General features: G+C 44.0%; 1 protein-coding gene across 1 annotated transcript; it reads left to right on the top strand.

Moving 5' to 3' along the window:
* Window positions 1-7,312: 7,312 nt before the first annotated feature.
* On the top strand, window positions 7,313-17,139 carry LOC135806814 (uncharacterized). The gene is made up of 3 exons (XM_065321010.1): window positions 7,313-7,469; window positions 12,197-12,614; window positions 16,085-17,139. The coding sequence occupies exons 2-3, from the start codon at window positions 12,198-12,200 to the stop codon at window positions 17,033-17,035; spliced, it is 1,368 nt and encodes a 455-aa protein (XP_065177082.1). The 5' UTR covers window positions 7,313-7,469; window position 12,197; the 3' UTR covers window positions 17,036-17,139.
* Window positions 17,140-19,542: the final 2,403 nt, after the last annotated feature.

Genomic DNA, 19,542 nt, shown 5'->3' with positions numbered 1-19,542 from the left:
TCAGCCCAGACGAAAGTTGGTTACGACTGATCTCCTGTCAAGCGGCCTCAGACTGGAAACTTCTTGTTGACTCAGTTAGTGCAAAGATTTCTTTCCCTAGCTGTGTTGCACTTACCACCCTAAGACCAGATATAGTCCTGTACTCTACGAGTCGTAGGATTGTATTCTGGATGGAGTTGACAGATTGTGCTGAGGACAGAGTCAGTGTCAGTAACTCGCGGAAGGACAGGCGGTATGCGGATCTGGCCGATCAATGCAGAGCAAACGGGTGGCAGGTCGTTTCTTTTCGGTTGAGGTAGGTGTGCGTGGTTTCATCCCGGACTCTCTTCGGAGGGCTCTGAAAGCGCTTGGGTTTTCTAATCGAAGAATAACATTTTATTTGTAATTTGTGCAGTAAGACGTCTCTGCGAAGCAGCTACATCATCTGGTTGCGACGTCAACAAAAACACTGGTCGGAAGATCCACTTTTCTGAGGTACTGTATGTGGGGCTCCGTTTATTGAGGTGCGTTGAAATTTTTTCTCTTTATCTTATTATTTCCTTTTCTATAATTTCCCCATATGAGCTCCTATCAGTGCTGTGAACACCTTGAGTGGAGAGTGCTTGCTCGAGCGTTGAACCGGGTTCTTAATCCACCAAACCCAGTTCCCAAGGCTGGGCGGGGTTGTGAGCAGGCTTTCATTTAATCTTTTCTTATTATTTCTAATTATTTCTGCTTTTCATCTCATTACAAAAATTCTGCGCATCTTTCTCCATCTGCGCAAAAAATATAGACTGACAACCTGCTTGTTAAATCATGCACCTGCTTTCAGGCGTAAAACCCTGTTGTAGAGGTCTCAGTCCTCATTTGTTAGACTTACCTGTCTTTATAAATGTAACTTACTCTCTCTTTCTCTCTCTCTTTCTCTCTCTCTCTATCTCTCTCTCTCTCACTCTCCTCTCTCTCTCTCTCTCTCTCTCTCTCTCTCTCGAGCAAACGGGTGTGTTGTGTCCCTCAGTCAAGTTCATATTATTATGACTTCTCACGAGCATGCGCACTAGAGAGGCATGCTCGTGTGAAGTTGTTTTGGGTTGTTCGGAGGCAGTCTTCTCTTGCGCAGCTGAGTCTGGTTGAAGATAATGACATTCCGAGTTCAGAGCAGTTCAGAGTGAGCCAGTTACGTGTGTGTGTAAACTGCATGATTAGATCATTGTATGGTCTAGGCAGGGACCATACAGGGTGGCAGATCGTTTCTTTTTCGGTTGAGGTAGGTGTGCGTGGTTTCATCCCGGACTCTCTTCGGAGGGCTCTGAAAGCGCTTGGGGTTTCTAATCGAAGAATAAAATGTATTTGTTATTTGTGCAGTAGACGTCTCTGGGAAGCAGCTACATCATCTGGTTGCGACGTCAACAAAAAACACTGGTCGGAAGATCCATTTTTCTGAGGTACTGTATGTGGGGCTCCGTTTATTGAGGTGCGTTGAAATTTATTCTCTTTATCTTTTTATTTCTTTTCTATAAATTCCTATCAGTTGCTGGGAACACCTTGAGTGGAGAGCGCTTGCTCGAGCGTTGAACTGGGTTCTTAATCCACCATACCCAGTTCGCAAGGCTGGGCGGGGTTGTGAGCAGGCTTTCATTCATTTTTTCTTTCTTATTATTTCTGCTTTTCATCTCATAACAAAAATTCTGCGCATTTTTCTCCATCTGCGCATAAAATCTAGACTGACACCTGCTTGTTAAATCATGCACATGCTTTCAGGCGTAAAAACCCTGTTGTAGAGGTCTCAGTCCTCATTTGTTAGACTTACCTGTCTTTATAAATGTAACTTACTCTCTCTCTCTCTCTCTCTCTCTCTCTCTCTCTCTCTCTCTCTCTCTCTCTCTCTATCTCTCTCTCTCTCTCTCTCTCTCTCTTCTCTCTCTCTCTCTCTCTCTCTCTCTCTCTCTCTCTCTCTCTCTCTCTCTCTCTCTCTCTCTCTCTCTCTCTCTCTCTCTCTCTCTCTCTCTCTCTCTCTCTCTCTCTCTCTCTCTGCCTCTTACCCGAAGTTATTTGTTTTATGTGTTTGTTCAAATCATTTAATCTCACGTTCTTGTTGTTCTTGTCGTTGTTGTGGTTGTTGTTGTTGTTTTTTGAATTTTGAATTCTTTATTCTCAAGTTCTTGTTGTTGTTGAATTCTTTATTATCTGTCATATAATTCTTATCTGATGGGTATGATATTTTTAAAACAATCAAAAAAAAACAATCGTAGTGGAGACAGGAAGCGCAAAATGGCAACTAACGAGAGAGCTTGAAAGCTCAGTGCCATACGCTACGCCTTTTTGCCTATCTCATCATGCATGTTATTAGACCTGATCGGCTACATCACTGTATTGAAAAAGGGTTTCCACTATGTTATCAGACTCCATAGCCATTATTCGGACCTTGTGTCCACGTGTCATACACAATGGTATTCCACATTCAGCGCATAGTGTTTCTCTTTGTACAGTTTCTTTCCCGTCTTTCAGCTTTGTACGCTTCGCTCACTCTTTCTTTTCCTTTCCAAGATCTTTTCCGGTTGGCATTCTTCGGCAACTGCTTTCCGCTTCATCTCTGCTGGGGGTGTAATGCAGTACATGCGTTTGATGTATGTAAATCATTGTTCATAAAGATCATTATCCGTCCTCCTCTGTCACGCCTGTTTCCTTTTTCCTGCATTTTTCTACCTTGTCATACACAACGGTATTCCATATTCAGCGCATAGTTTTCCTCCTTGTACAGTTTCTTTCCCTTTCTCTTTGTACAAATGCATTATTATTATTTTTTGCTTGTTCGCGTTGACATCACCAAGCAAGCTTGGCTAGTCTTCGCATAAGCCAAATGAACAAAATAAATGAGAAATGAGCGAGGTCAAAGAGGTGAACACACGCGTGCAATGGCAGAATAGGCAAAATGAATATATCAGACCATCCTAAGAAACACACGAAATGTCAACTTCAACAATAAAACTGGAAACGGATCATAACAGCTGACAGCACAGAGTGGCAAAGCGACATAACACGAGAGTATACATGTACATAAGAGTACAATTCTAATTCTAGACTACAGGCGAGAACAACGACGTACATGTAGTCGAAAGCTACACAACCATGATGGCTACCGGTAAACCATGTTCACATGTACACATGCAAAAAGGTTTGAACAAATGCACAGCGATGTTATATTCTTTCTTTTGTCACTTCACTTCAGTCACTCTTTCTTTTCCAAAAAGGCATAGCGATGTGTTTTGCATTTCTCCTATTTTTTCAATACAATAGCAGTTCGTTGGTAGTTATGAGGTATGTAGTTGGTGCAGAACTTTTTCCTCGTGGTCTGCGAACTCCGTTACCAATGCTGCTAACGTCTTCATCACATCTACAACGGGGAGGGAACACAACAAATTTACCTCGGAATCCGCCAGCCCAGGCCACGAACGGCAGATTTAGTTGGAGGCATGGCAGAGGTGAAGCAACGCTATCGGATGCCTACCTAGTGTTCTACTACTACTAAACTAATACCTAAATCCTAATGTTTGAAACTAGGCCGGCTTGATGCAAGTTCTCCTGGCGAGAAACGGTGGGAGCCTCAGACTCAGAGCGTGAAAACCTGCACCCTGCTCCACGGTTTGAAAATCTGAGAATCAACCATAATTATGGGTGTTGAACCCGGCTCTGACCCTAATTATGCTGCTTGTAGGGTAGTTTTTAGACTTCTCCTAACGTCCGTCGTGTATTCTTTGATCGCTTCTGGATGTCGTCCTGATAGTCATAAAAGTAGCTATTCTAACCTGAATTCTTCTGCCCATGGCGTCCATCTCTCAGCTCGTCAGCTGACAACAGTTACTGTCACCTGTCGTGAGAAGGTGCTCTCTGTAGACATGTTCCCATGGCCGCGTCGGGACGTCACCAACCTCGTCTGCAGAGAGCACATCCTCACGGCAGTGTCATGGTGGTGACAGCAACTGTTGTCAGCTGAAGTTGGAAGAAAAAATGGAGTTAATTAAGAAAAACAATTCCGGGTAGAATAGCTACTTTTAGTAAATTTTATGACTATCAGGACGACATCCAGGAGCGATCAAAGAATACACGACTGACGTTAGGAGAAAGAAGTCTAAAAACTCCCCTAGCATAATGAGGGTCAGAACCGGGTTAAACACCCATCTGGTTCAGATGGTCCCAACGGACCGGGGCTCTACCAACCGACGGTGGATGGTTGACTGGTTAATGGTTGTAGTAAGGACTAACGTCACCATCGTCACTGTTTTCGAACACGGTACGGTGTCCTCCAACTATGTTACTTGTTTCATGCTGTCAAACCAACAACAATAATAGGGCTTGAAAGTGCTACGTCACAGCATAGAAACAATTTCAAAACTTCAATAACTAGATCCACTTGGATCCAGTTTTGTATGATCCAGTTTTGTATGGATCCAAGCACATTTCAAGCGGTCTTACTCACAGCAATGTGATGTAGCCAGTGAAACTTACTGATTTGGCAAGTGGGGGCGGGGTGACACCTGGAGGCGAAGGAAACGTCACGCCTCCATACGACATGAGTGGGTTGCTATGCACCCACATATTGAGGAGATAGCAAAGTCACACTTAAGTGGTTCCAAAATAGAAATCTGCTGTCAACTTACTACTCCCTGGCCGTTTTGACGTCATCACTTTCAAGCCACCAGTTGTCACCCCGCTCCCATTACTTAGCCAAATCAGTCAGTTTCACTGGCGACATCACCTTGCTGTGAGTAAGACCGCTTGAAATGTGTTTGGATCCTCCATGCAAAAACTGGATCCAGTTTTTGAATTTTTGAAATTGTTGCTATGCTTGAAAGTGCTACGTCACAGCATAGCAACAATTTCAAAAATTCAATTGGATCCAGTTTTTGTATGGATTCAATACAAGCACATAATCATTTCAAGCCGTCTTACTCACGGCAAGGTGATATAGACAGTGAAACTGACTGATTTGGCTTCTGGGGGCGGGGTTACAACTGGTGGCGAAGTAGAAGCAAGAGTACATGAAAACCGGGTTTTCATGTACTCTTCAGGGGCGGATCCAGAGATCTCTACAGGGGGGTTCCGGTTGAGCCAAAATTGAACAGCCAAAATATTATGGAATCAGATGTGCGGTTGACACTTGTAAAATAACGACAATCCGATTGTGTTAGTGGGAATCGCATGCTTTTAAAACACACTACGGATATGATATCATCGACCACACCACAACTGCGCTCTCCAGCCGGCCTCGACATGTTGCCACAGCACACCACCATCGCTGGAGACTGAGTCGGAGCGCAGTTGTGGTGTGGTGGACGATGGAAAACCTGTATACAGGGCCAAATGCTGCTGCTTACCCTACATTGTAAATTTTAGTACGGACACATAATCATATACATGTATGCAATCGACTGGCACACAGATTCAGTGAGGGATTGAAGACCCCTTCAACTTCTTGTAAAGATCGAATATGCAAGCCATGGGTACGTTAAGAGCCAGGAATGCCGAAATGACAACTAAGTTACTTTCCCTGTCCATTTGTACTTTCGGAAATTTTTGGCATTTTTACGATGCGAAATGCTCTATAGTCACAGGACAAGAGCATCGTCTTCACTTCAGTGACAGAAACAACAACAGCGAAACAGTGTCGACGGGGTACAATCCTTTCAATGTCATCTAAAACACATCGCTGGCGCAGCACCCCGTTCCTGCGGAGGAACAACTAGTCACTACTGCATGCTGCAGCAGGTAGAGATTACTGACTTTGCTTGGATGTCGGAGCCCTCATCTTCTGAGGAGCTTGAACTCTACGTGTACGGTTCGAAGTTCTTTGAAGAGTGTCAGTACTCGGAACATCCTTTCTCTTCTGCAAAAAACTTGTCCAAGGAATACTGACCACACCACACCCATCCTGACCAGCAGTGAATGACAGCGCCAATGGAGGTAAGTTTGGATCGTTTCGAAAGATCAAAAAGGAAACAACCACCCAATGTTGTCTGCAGTGTCCGTTTGTAAATCACGGACGTGACCTTTTGTAAGTACTATCCGTACAGTATCGATCTACCGCACGCGCATGCAGTGCACTCCCTGACAGTTTGTGCTCCTTGACTCAGTGACTGCACTGACTGTGATCGGACGGACGTCCTTTTGTGCACACATGATATTTTTCGATATTTCTCAGCCGCACACTTTGCAAAATTTAGGGGGTTCCATGGAACCCCTGGAACCCCCCCTGGATCCGCCACTGCTCTTGGTAAAAGTCACCCCCGCATACGACATGAGTGGGTTGCTATGCACCCACATACTGAGTCAATAGCAAAGTCACACCTTAGTGGATCCAAAATAGAAATCTGATGTCAACTACTACTCCCTGGCCGTTTTTGACGTCGTCACTTTCAAGCCCTATTGATAGTATCAAGAGTACATAAACCAGAGTGTGCAACTGTGCATATCAGATCTGAAACAGCGCAGTTCGTGCACTACGTCACCCTGATGAGGTCAGCCAAGCCGCGACTTGCATACAGCTCAAATTTTCATGTTTCATAGCCCGGAAATCAGCCAAGTTTGCTTGATTTTAGACGTCCAGTTCCAGGATTTCGGTGTTTTGTGTGACTGTGTACGCTGCGTACATCCACCGACAAGTAAAGTCACCAGGCTATCCGTCTCAAAAAACCGAAATCAGGACAAACTCAGTGACCTGCACCACCGCGACTGGTTACGCAACTTTTCACCGTACCTGTGGTTTACCATGCCGTCAGAAATGACGTAGTGCACGAATTACGCTCCCACAGGAACCATCCTGAGTTGCACACTCTGGTTTATGTACTCTTGATAGTATTGACTATTGTACGGCAAAGCAGTGGCTCCTCTCACTAGTACATGTACTACTACTACCGGTAGTACGTAGTAGTACTACCAAGAGTCCATAACCCCCGGGGGTTATGGACTCTTGAGTCTTGGTAGTAGCAAGAGTACGTGGTTTATGTACTCTTGGGCTCGTAGTACTAGTAGTAGTAGTACTACCGGTAGTACCGTAGTACTAGTAGTAGTAGAGGAGAAGACATGGTCGTGCCATTCAAGTACAACACAGTCATGTAGATCTACGTATTTCACCGCGATAGAGCACAGACTCAGTACAGACAGTACAGTCATCACTACTACTAGTACTACCAAGAGTACATTATTATAACCCCTCTTGCTACTACGTCATCATGGTCTTCATGTTCATGCACGTCGAGCAGCCTGCAGAGCAGGGCTCTCCACTCGTGCACGAATGATGCATGATCGATAACTGCATCCAGCTACCATGGCTACGCTGATCAAACAGTTAGCTATGATGAGCTGCGATAAAAAAGGCAGCGTAGAATTTTCTGTTTGTGTTAGGTTGTCGTGTTGCGGGAGTTGTTCTTCGTGTGTTGCGAGGGCAGAATTGCTTGTGTACTGCAGCGAGTTGGTGACAAAGACGGCAGAAGGTAAGCAGATCCTGATAATTATGCCGGCAGAATTTGAACTTTAGATTCCTAGGTTGTAGGCAGCCGATTGATTGGATTGTGTTCCAACACATTATTTTCATCAAGACTGCAATCTTGAACGGAAAGCTGTCATGCATAGAGAGAATGAAGGCCACAGATCATTCTCTTTATTGCAAAATTAAATTATTCTGTCTTGGTAAGCAGATTGTTTGAAAGCAAATCCCGGAATACAATTATGTACACACCTCGAAGAAAGCTAGGGTTGAAACGATGTCTGGATAGGTCTCTCTCCGAATTTCTTTATTTTACCGTTTCAAGCAATGAAAATAAAGTAAAACGGTAAAAAAGAGTATTCAAACAGTAGACAAGGACACAATTTTTTTTAAATAGCTATAAAGAGAACAAATTCAGCTGTCATCGCCACACTACAACGAAGTCATGGAAGTTTTCAGTTCTCACTTCACTTCAATTGTCTCACCTTTCTTCACCTTTCTTCATTCGCTAGCAATTTATTTTGTTCTCAACACAAAATTGGATGTACTTCCTCCGCGTCATCGAAATTGTCGCAGTTTGACTTTTGATATAAAACGGGTTTTTTACTCACCAGCACTCGTACCAGAGGCAAGGAATCGGACATAGGCGACGGTCATCAGTATAGGGTGACGGCAAAGTTCTATTTTCTGTTATTGGAAGCTGGAATTTTTGAACTAGACGCAATTTCTTCGCTGATGTCGCTGCGATGGTAATTTCAACTCGCTGAGATCAGTCAGGCGTTGCAGCCTGCACATTTCTCGTGCTTATGGCCATTCACTCAAGCCTCATCACTGTTTTACCTTAGCTGGGGTGAGAATGACTTCGTGGAACAAGTGGCAGCGCTTGGAGAAACATCGAGGGGTCAGCAAACTAAATGCCTTCACCAGCGATAAAATTTGTCGCTCTGGCCGAGACACTCAGTACATGATTGTACCTGCAAGAGCCGTGTAGACTCTACACGTAGTGCTAGTGTCTGTACTAGTGATGCACACGCAGGTGCCGTGCCATGATACCAGTGAATCAGGGCCGGGCCGGCAGTGATGCTGAAAAAGAGTGCGCGCTGGACGTGATAGTACACTTACCTGCATGAGCTGTGACCACACAGCTAAAATAAATGGGCATGCCGCGGCTAAAAAAAGTTCATTTCAAGATCGAGGTGATTCCGCCGACGGTAATCAACCGACCTCGCAACGATCGTGTATTCTTACTAGGCTTCGTTGGTGGTGAAGTAGAAATCATCCAGAGCTAGCAGACGACAAGCATAGCAGCTCTTGTCCTGTGGAGAAAGTCAAAGCATTTGAGATGAGGCGCGACCAACTTTCAACCTTCCTTGAAATATTTCGGAACGATATTTTTGCGTCCATTGACATCAGCGACGACGAGGACTTCATCTCTGCATGAAAACTCTCAGTCCAACTGTCCTGGAACGTTACTCTAGTCTTCAGACTATCATACTGTGTAATAAGTTTTGAACAGCTTAGCTTATGGAGTTGTCAGTAACAAGTGACAAGTCACTAGTCAAACTGCGACAATTTCGATGACGCGGAGGAAGTATATTTTTAAAGCATTGTTCAGCCCGGATACTCTTCAGTCAAGACCTTCCACTGATGAATGTGACATGAAATCGATTTTGGAAAACTTTTCATAACTTTGTTGTAGTGTGGCGATGACAGCAGAATTTGTTCTCTTTATTTGCTTTTTTTTTAATGAAATGAAAACAGTGAGAAGGTATGTAGGCAGAGTTTCCCGACGAATTTTCAAGTGCATTGCTGACACATTGAAAATTGTGGATTTCGATTTAATTTTGTGACGGGAAGCAGGCAAACAAGATGAACCGACATGCAGATGACTTATCCATGGTGTGTCAAGTGATCGAAGGAATGTACAATAAAGAAAAGAAAAAAGAAGGATGATAGAGTGAAAAGGAGAACAGGGATAGATTTGATTAGGCCACCCATCATTTCAAAAATTCGTTGCTTCGGTTCACTTCTCCCATCAGTTCCAGGGTCGGTCGGTCGGCATTTCCTTTTTCTCTTCTTTTTTTCTTTTTCTTTTTTTCTGCGAAGCATAATGTACATGTACATGCATAATGACTTTTTATTGTCAGTAAATTGCATGTAGGTTGTGCATGTCGACTATCCAAGATTTTGTTCTTCAAGCCAATCGATCAAATCTGACTGTAGCCGATCCAGCGCAGCCATTTTTCCGCGCCGTCATCTTGGCCTCGGTGACAAACGAGTCTGACGAAAAGCTCTGACCAAACCGGCTTCTCTCGAGGTGGCAAAAGGAGCATCTACCTGGTGCTGTTTCAGGACTACATACATGTACATACTAGTGTAAGAACCATTGCAGATTGCAGATGATTGAAGATGAAAGTGATGGCCAAACTCAAACGTCGTCACCAGGCGTTGCATCCTGTCTTTTTGGCTGCTTGCCAGGTCGATGTCTGGGCCTGTGTTGATAATAAATCGCGATCCGCAGATCAGGGACCATCTGCTCTAAATTGCTTCACGCGTTACATATACCATAGTCACGGTCTGGGTGTTTCGAGAGGAAAGGCTCTACCGTCGACGGAAAGCTTTATCCCGTCCAGCACAAACGCATGCATCGTCTGCATTGTCAGATCATGCCCGAGATCCTTGTTCCTTGCTGTTTTCCTGGGCAGGGCACTGGCGGGGATTATCGGTATCGCTTGTGTTCACAGCCATGTCAGCAACCTTAAATGCACAAAAAACACATTTTGCGGCCGAGTGAACAAAAGACGGTCGGGTGACCCGAAACAACGAATTTACTCTGGGTGGCCTTACGTTTTCGTAAAACACTTCTCACAAATCATCAGTACATTAATGGTCAATGAAGCACCAGTATCAGTAGAGCAATAAATAGAACGAACTCTGCCGTCATCACTATGCATCAACAAAGTCCAAGGTTTTCCATAATCGATTTTCAGCCTGAATTATTGTCTCCGCATTGTTTATTTATAATTATTATTATTTTGAAGCACCAGTAAAACTTGTTTGAACAAAAAGTCAATGTGGGATAAGTAACACATGACATCCCTGAAAGGATTCAGGTATGATTTATAGCGAAGAAAACAAAACGAGACCAAACAACGTGCACATACTAGCAATGGTAGTGGACCCCATCAGGACAATATGTAACATGCTCACTTCCAAGGGTACTTAGTGTCCATTAATTTAAACAGAAGTCGAAGAAAAGGATATACTCTCGGTACTCTGGATGGCCAAAGTGATAAGACAAAGCGTTCGACTAGCACTATAATGACAATGAATGGTTTTCAGTACTTCGAACACACGAACAGTCCTTGGCTACACCACCACGTATGGCAAATTGTACAAATTTTCACCCAGGAGGGCATCATCAGGGATATAGGAATGGTTTTGCACAGAATTCTTTTGAATCATTCGATTTAGTGCCTGAAACGGTTCTGGCGCTTCACCACTGTCCACAGCCACTTGGGGCTGGTTATGAATTCTTACCTCTGGCTGGTGTATCTTGGATAAATACAAATGAGCCGCAATCAGCGAAAACGACCCTTAGAGGTTTCGTAATTTTTTCAAGAAAATGGTCGATTTGTGACGTTCAACGATTTTTTTGATCGCGCTGCAAACAGCGCGACGAGTTCTTCTTGATCTCCTTGCTTGAATTTATTTGAAGTTAGTTGAAGTGGTGTCGAGTGGAGACTCGAGTGTTCCTTGATCTTGTTGCGATGGCTGCGGACGCCAGAGCTGTTCGCAGAGCACACGCGGCAGTTATTGTGTACAGCTAGCTCGAGCCTGGTGGGGAGTGGATGCTGAAGTAGCCGCTGAAGTTCAGAGTGAGGATGAGACGTTCTTTGGTTCCGACATCGATGTCGACAGCGAGGCGGAATCGCAGCCGTCATCTCCTGCTGCGTTGCGGCTCAAGGTGGTCGATGACTCGTCAGAGTCGGAAGATGACCTGAGATAGATTCTGAGTCTGGGGCTAGTGACGGCAGCGGCGTCGTGTCGTCAGCTGCGCAGGAAGAAATGGAAGACATTGCGGAACGACTCCACGCAGGATGCAGCTGCAAATAAGTCGATCATATCTCCGCACTCTTCCGCTATTCTTTGTCATTATAGCTGCTTACTTCACTATTTCAAAGGTATTCAAGCTGCCCACCCACCTTCGAATGCTGAATATTTATTGTACACATACATCGTATACATACATTGCACCAATTTGGAGTACATATTGTATATTGGTGTATACACCCGTTTTGAATCGGAATATTGAACTTTTTCTTGGCTGAGGTCCTTCAGTAGATGTGTTTCAACAAATTTCTAACCAAAAAGGAATTTTGAAAAATTTGACCCTAAGGGCTGTTTTCGCTGGTTGAGGCCCAAATGGTTGCATGGTGGGATAATCTAAGACCGTGATTGACAAACAAATGGAACCAGTCTTCAAAAGTGCTGATTGGAAGCAGAAGAATTTATGCAGCTGTTCTGCGATCCATAGTTGATTGGGAACTTATGGCCTAGGGCTCATTGGAATTGTCCACATCACCTTTTCGAATAGCATCTTAGAAGAGATAAATTATTTGATTATCTTTGTATTTCCTGATTTTCATTTTCCGTGGCCAGGGAATAGAGGCCAGTATGTTAACTGCATCCGTTTTTGATATAATTCTCCTATCGTTGCTTTACTTTTTGCAGAATGAGTCGCAGACGGAAGCATGCAAAGAGGCAGGCACTTTCTGAGCCATACCCTTCTCCACTAACTCGAGCTCAAGCAAAAAGGTCTCAGTGCGTAGCAAATACGCTTTTGGAAAAAGAGTGTCCTGCAGCCCAGTTGTCAAATACTGAACCTACATCGGAGCTTCCAGGAGTGGTTTCTGAGCCTGCAGAGGCCGAACATCCTACTGAAGACCTACTGCCGTTATGTGATGCAGACGATGGATCAGAGAACCAGTATCCTGTGAAACTCAGCACACTGGACACGCTTCCTTTCGTCGTTTGGCGCTCAGTTCTACTGCTTATGTTGTCCGTCAGAGACATCATTCGACTGTGTCAAGTATCACGTCATTTTCACGGACTACTCATGAACGAGGAAACATTCAAGTGGCTATGTGTGGTGAGTATGACCTATAGTAGGAGCCTTTAAAAAATGAAAATACAGTTTAATGTAGTTCATGCACATGTGAGCCGTGATCAGCTAAAACCGACCTATAGCTTTTGCCGAAAAAATGGAGAGAATCACGTTTTGTAAAATCCCGTAAAATGATCCTTTTCAAAGAAGAAAGGAGACGGATCCTTGCAGATGAGAGTCTCTCCTGTCAACGTCCGTGGAAACAGAACAAAAGAGAGTTATAAGGACCTATAAAATGATGTAGAATGAGCATTGCAGGATGCCTGATCGGAGCAATGAATTATAGAAAATAATAAATAACCAACATAGTTGTTGTTGTAAATAATCGACGCGGAGACAACAATTTTATAATAGCTATAAAGAGAACAAATTCTGCTGTCATCGCCACACTACAACAAAGTCATGAAGGTTTACCAAAATCGATTTTCTTGTCACAATCATCAGTGGAAAGCCGTGACTGAAGAATAACCATGCTAAATCAATAATTTATATACATTCAATAATGTGTTACGAGAACAAAGCAAAGTGCTAAAATAGAATAAGGGAAGGTGAGACAATAGAAGTAAAGTGAGAGCTAAGTGCAACAGGCTGTCCCCGGGGAAAATTGCGATTCCGCGGCCGCGTTTTTTTCCGCGTTTTTTACGATTTTTTAAAAGACCGCGTTTTCCGCGATTTTCCCGCGTTTTTTGAACTTTTTTGTTGCACTACACGTACACACAGTGCCCTGTTCGGTCAGCAACGTCTCATCGTGGCGGCTTTTTACTCAAATATGGCGAGTGCTTACACCAGAGACTTGTAACTGATTGATTTCACTACATACTCAATGAAAATTGCCGCACATCAATATTATTCACCGCATATTTACCGCAAATTCACCGCAAATTATGCCATATTATGCTGCGTTTTTCCCCGCATTTTTTGCGATTTTTTCCCGCAATTTTCCCCGGGGACAGAACAGGGGTGAGGAACTAATTGCAACGCTAGAACTGTGTAGTGAGACAAACAATTATGCTGTGCACCTACGAAAACAATCTTAACGCAACTACATGTTTCTTCTGCTTACAAAGATCAGGCTTATGCAAACGAATACAAACAGCCTGAAGTACTTTCAACTGACTAGCGTATCGTGCACGACAAGGAACAGAAAAACTAAAATCATCATACATCTGCAGACACTTAGGGTGAGACAACAGATGAAGAAAAACGGCAGACTTCTTACGATCACAATCACCATCCGATTCCTCGTCTCCACCAACCGCAACCTCGTCCCCCGTCTCATCTTCCAACTCGTCCTCAGTGTCGTCCTCCGTGTCATTCTCCTCATCAACACCGATCGGTCCCAGGCTCGCTTCACGTTGCTGAACCTCTGTTCGTTGATTCCTCCTTTGATCTTGATGGTAATTTGTTACCATTGTTGTTGTCATTGTTGTTAAATCTTCTGTTCTTGTTGTTAAATCATTCTTCTGTTGTTCCTGTTGTTAACAACAACAGGAACAACAGAAGATTTAACAACAAGAACAGAAGATTTAACAACAACAGGAAGAACAACAACAATGGTAACAATCGCTGGCGGCTGTAGGTGATCCCGACTTGAAAAGCGAAGATACATATGAGAGTTTACATAGGTTGCAGTACGGGCAACTTTGGCAATTGAACAATGTCCAATACGAACATTGGAACAAAAAACATGGAAAAAGTCAAATTCTAATTGTTTTCTGCTCGATAACAAGACAAGAGTATAGCAATGGCTCGAGAAATAAAGTTCCAAAACTTTGGGCATGGCGCTACAAGTTGTAAAGAGGGATACCATGCCAACGGCCATGGCAACAGTACAAAAAAAGAAGTTAAAATGACCAATAAATAACATAGAATTTGCTTGGCAGACTGTCTGTCAAATTTAAAACTTTTCACGTGCATGCGATATTGCTGCTGAAATTGAGAAAGTGAATCTTGGGATGTCAGCCTTGGTGGAAGGCAGTTCCACAGGCTTCCGATTTTATGCAGGAAGAGAGAAGAAGAGATGCGGCTATGAGAATTGAAAATCAGTTTGTCTGGTCGGCGTGCGCTGGAAGAGATCATGAAGCAGTCAAAGTTGCCCCTGAAAAGGTTGTACAGCTCCAGTGACCTTCTAAGTTCTAACCAGGATTTTAAAGAATTGTTGTAGGCTCACCTTGACCATTCAGGAAGAAGAATGCTGTGAAAACAATCATGGTATTATATTTGTAGAAAAGAAAGAAGGACATGGAAACGAGTTGAGAGTAACTCTCCACCACTGGAACTAGATATTATAAAGTCAGAAAATGCAACAACTAGGCACAAAACTGGCAGAGTAGTGAGACATTCGACGTCCTGACACCTAGCTTCAACACATCTCCGTAGCACTACCCTTCCCCTCTTTGGTCTCTCCATAACCTTGAACCTTTCGAGTTGGAAGGCTGTCGGTTAGCGCTACAGAGATGTGTTGAAGCTAGGTGTCAGGACATCGAATGTCTCACTACTCTGTCAGTTTTTGTGCCTAGTTGTTGCACTTTCTGACTGTATATAGTATCTAGTTACAGTGGTGGAGAGTTACTCCCAACTCGTTTCCATATGTCCTTTTTCTTTTCTACATTTATCATTGGCTCAATACCCGAGTTTCGGGTGTTATATATGTAGCTAGAATCAAGGATCCTTGTATCTCCTGGCTGCAACCATATAAAAAAAAACAAAAAAACGCCTTGCTATGTGAAAAGAAGAAGGACAAAATGTTACGAGTTATGACTAAATTAAAGTTAAATTAAATTTTAATTTTTTTTAGTTTAAATTTTAAATTTTTTTAGTTTAAATTTTCCTTCCATTGTACCTACGATTATGAACTACTTCGAACTAAATCGTTGTGGACTATAGGTTTATTTGAATTGTTACGTGCCCTCACTGTGTCAGCACTACAATGTACAACCTGATTTCGCATGTGAAACGTGCATTATACTTTTGCATGGAGTCGCTGGCGTGAATGGAATGCGCGTGTGAATGCCACTGGTGTATTCCCGGAATGTTTCCCACCAAACCCATCGACGCCGAATACGCCCATGAAATGAACTGAGCGTGTATACAATTAAACCTGTCTAAGACGACCACACAAGGGACCTTCAAAATGTGGTCTCCTTGTCCAGGGTCGGTGGACTGGAAATAGCATCCCTTGGTCCTGGTTCCAGTGGCCTTTTAGGACAGGTGGTCGCCTTATCCGAGTGGTCGCCTTGACAGGTTTTACTGTACCTCTGAATGCACAACAATGCAAGGTTGTTCCATAGGTTTCGAAGAACATTCTCTGGTTACGAACATCAATTGGAACCTGCAAGTGCATACTTAAGGAGTAGAGTTGAAATAGGTAGGCAAGAATGATACTCTGCAAAGAGGACACTATGTCTCAATATCACCTTAAATTAACGTCTCTTCAAATTGTTTTCCTTGTGCAGTGCCGGTACGACATGAGCCCGAACGTTCACATGAACATCAGCTACAAGACCATATGCAGAATACTCTACACGGCTGTGTCAGTGGCACATTGGAAGCGGGTTACTTGGGACAGTCTCGCAAAAGTGTATACTACGTTTGCCTTTGCAGGAAACAAGAAACGCAGTCTCCAAAGGTTGTTATATTGTCTCCCAGTTTTCAGTGGAATTATGCGACAACAAGAGAAGGCAGAGAAACCCTATTTGTTTAAACTGCCCGGCTTTAATGCCAATCTATTTGTTACTGGTAAGGATGCAAAGAAGATGTTCCTCGACTTAACAGAAAAGGATCTAGTTCAACGGTATACTGGTCCTAGTCTTGCCGACGTGTTTGACCGCTTATATTATCCCATTAGCAGCCTGATGGAGATGGAGTTGGCTCGATACGGCTCTGTAGAGGCATACCAGGCTTCTTTACTTAAGAAGCTGCATGGGTCGACACCCAAACTAGAAACGTGCTTAGTCTATCATCACCGTTATGAGAGACTGTGTCGTGTTGCTGACTACATGTTCAAAGGTGGTAGACAGACACTGGAACTGTATTTTTACTGCGGCATTGTAGACCGCAAGATGATGCTTGAAAACCTGGATAGCGAGACGACTAGTAGCTGTGAATTCAACCGTCGGGCAATGATTGAAGTTGCGAAGCTTTGTAAGTACGATTCCGCAGTGAAAGCGTACATCGAAGAGCGTCTTTTGATGTCCTTCGGAGACTACTGCACCGCCTGTGCAGAATACTACAAGCAGGTCCAAGAGAAACTGGACGTGCGTATGTGGTGGAATCACCAGAGGGCTATCTTTTCAGGTTTTGGCAACTATCTTTCTTCACAGTATCCTGACTACAAGTACAAGCTATGGAACAAAGAGGATCTGCTTGAAGCCATGACAGAGTATGGTAACACACTGGAGATCTAGGCAGAAACAAGACTTGGAGCGGCAGTGAAGCGGATCAGTTAGAGCCACTATCAGTGGACAAACCTGCCTGTACCAGCCATGCATGCTATCCCAGTAGGTGCCCCCAGTGTCGTAACCAGGGGGGGGGGGGGGGAGGGGGAATCCGGGTGCTGAAGCCCCTTCCACCCCATATCAAAGTGTTCTACCTAAGACCAGGTGATGCACCCGTGCTGTTGCCAGTGTCAGAGTCGCCAGAGTCGTCATAGTCGTCGCAGCTAATGTTTTTGTATTTTCTTTCTCCCACTGTTGTTGTTGTTGCTGTTGTTGTTGTTGTTGTTGTTGTTGTTGTTGTTGTTGTTGTTGTTGTTGTTGTTGTTGTTGTTGTTGTTGTTGTTGTTGTTGTTGTGGTTCTTTTTTGCTGTAGTTGTTGTATTTGTTGTTTTAGTCATTTATTCTCACGTTCCTGTTGTAGTTATTGTTGTTGTTGTTTTGACTTCTTTATTCTCACGGTTATACCATTGCCAATAAGAGATGTTGTTGTTGTTGTTATTTTTGTTGTTGTTGTCGCCATTCTCATCGTTGTTGTTTAAAGTACGGCTGATCAGATGTTGTTGTAATTGTTATAGTGTACAGTGTTTGTCGCAGTATTTTCTCTCTCTCTTTCTCTCTCTCTCTCTCTCTCTCTCTCTCTCTCTTTCTCTCTCTCTCTCTCTGCCTCTCTCTCTATCTCTCTGTCTCTCTCTTTCTCTCTCTCCCTCCCTTTTTCTCTCCATCTTCCTTTTCTCTCTCTCTCTCTCTCTCTCTCTCTCTCTCTCTCTCTCTCTCTCTCTCTCTCTCTCTCTGCCTCTCTCTCTTTCTCTCTCTGTCTCTGTCTCTCTATCTCTCTCTCCCTCCCTTTTTCTCTCCATCTCCCTTTTCTCTCTATCTATCTCTCTCTCTCTCTCTTTCTCTGTCTCTCTGTCTCTCTCCCTCTTTTTTTCTCTCTATCTCTCTGTCTGTCTCTGTCTCTCTCTGTGTCTGTCTGTCTGTTTCTCTCTCTTTATTATCTTATGGGTATGATATTTGAACATTCGTGGAGGAAACAGTAAGCACAAAATGGCAATGAACGAGAGAGCTTGAAAGCTCAGTGCCATACGCTACGCCTTTTTGCCTAGCTCATCATGCATGTTATTCAACCTGATCGGCTACATCATTGTATTGAAAAAGGGTTTCCAATAATTATGTTATCAGACTCCATCGCCATTATTCGGACCTTGTGTCCACCTGTCATACACAATGGTATTCCACGTTCAGCGCATAATTTTTCTCTTTGTACAGTTTCTTTCCCGTCTTTCAGCTTTGTACGCTTCGCTCACTCTTTCTTTTCCTTTCCAAGATCTTTTCCGGTTGGCGTTCTTCCGCAACTGCTTTCGGCTTCATCTCTGCTGGGGGTGTAATGTAGTTCATGCGTTTGGTGTATGTAAATCATTTTTCCTAAAGGTCAAGATCCGTCCTCACGCATGTTTCCTCTTTTCTGCAGTCTTTCTACCTTGTCATACACAACGGTATTCCATATTCAGCGCATATTGTTTCTCCTTGTACAGTTTCTTTCCCGTTCTCTTTGTCCAAATGCATAGCAATATCTTTTTTTCTTTTCTCCTATATGCTCGGTCACTCTTTCTTTTCCAAACATAATGGCATATCGATGTTTTTTCATCTTTACTTATAAAGAAGAGGCACCTGTGACGTGTGTCTGTGTGTCACGCTCAGGCCATGCTGCGGAGCAGCGCTGCCCTGAGCACGCGAAGCGTGCGAACAGTGTAGCTAGCGGCCGCAGAATCACTGAGCACGCGAAGGGTGCGAATCGCGTAGCTAGGGGAAGCAGTCACAGAAGCACTACGGAGGATTAGCAAGACGAAATTCGCGTTCGCGTTCGCTCTCCAAGGAAAGTCGAACTCAGTGACGGAATTCGCGTTATGAGAAGGATTAGCAAACAGAATTCGCACGTGCATGACGTTGACACGACGTACATTGTCTACAGACAGTACAGCGTGGTAAATTTATGACTGCCCTGACACGAATCCGCGATTCGTGTTCCGACTACTTTTCCGAACGAAAAATGCGAAAGTTCGCAATGCAGTTCGCGAACTGAAAAATGTTTACGAACGCGAACGCGAATTTCGTCTTGCTAATCCTCCGTACTGTGCACGCGAAGCGTGCGAATCGTGTAGCCACCACCACGTGCTGAGCACGCGAAGCGTGCGAACAGCGCTGCAACAACAGTGGCCACGAGGCTAAAGCATGTCCCAACCGTGGGGCACAGTCTACAGCTTCCCGGCTTCCACAAGCACAGCACCGCAACACAACCGGTACGAGTACAACCCTCCCAGCGCCAGTACAGCCACTGATACGGGTACGGTGACTACCCAGCCCGCAGAAGCCGCTGTAGAGCCAGCTGTTGTCAGTGTGGAGACAGGTGCTGCTAGCAACACAGGGTTGAACACTGCCTCAGTCAACACCTATCGCCAGGCAATTTTAGCCAATGGGAC

Source organism: Sycon ciliatum, chromosome 1 (genome assembly GCF_964019385.1).
Source record: "Sycon ciliatum chromosome 1, ocSycCili1.1, whole genome shotgun sequence".
Classification (NCBI taxonomy): domain Eukaryota; kingdom Metazoa; phylum Porifera; class Calcarea; order Leucosolenida; family Sycettidae; genus Sycon; species Sycon ciliatum.
The sequence above is the reverse complement of the archived record's forward strand: the minus strand, read 5'-3'. Positions and strand labels throughout refer to the sequence as shown.

Bases quoted from the DNA above. Each gene is read 5' to 3' on its own strand.
- LOC135806814 (XM_065321010.1), top strand. From the start codon at position 12,198: ATGAGTCGCAGACGGAAGCATGCAAAGAGGCAGGCACTTTCTGAGCCA. The intron at 12,615-16,084 runs GTGAGTATGACC...TTCCTTGTGCAG, and splicing joins CATTCAAGTGGCTATGTGTG to TGCCGGTACGACATGAGCCC.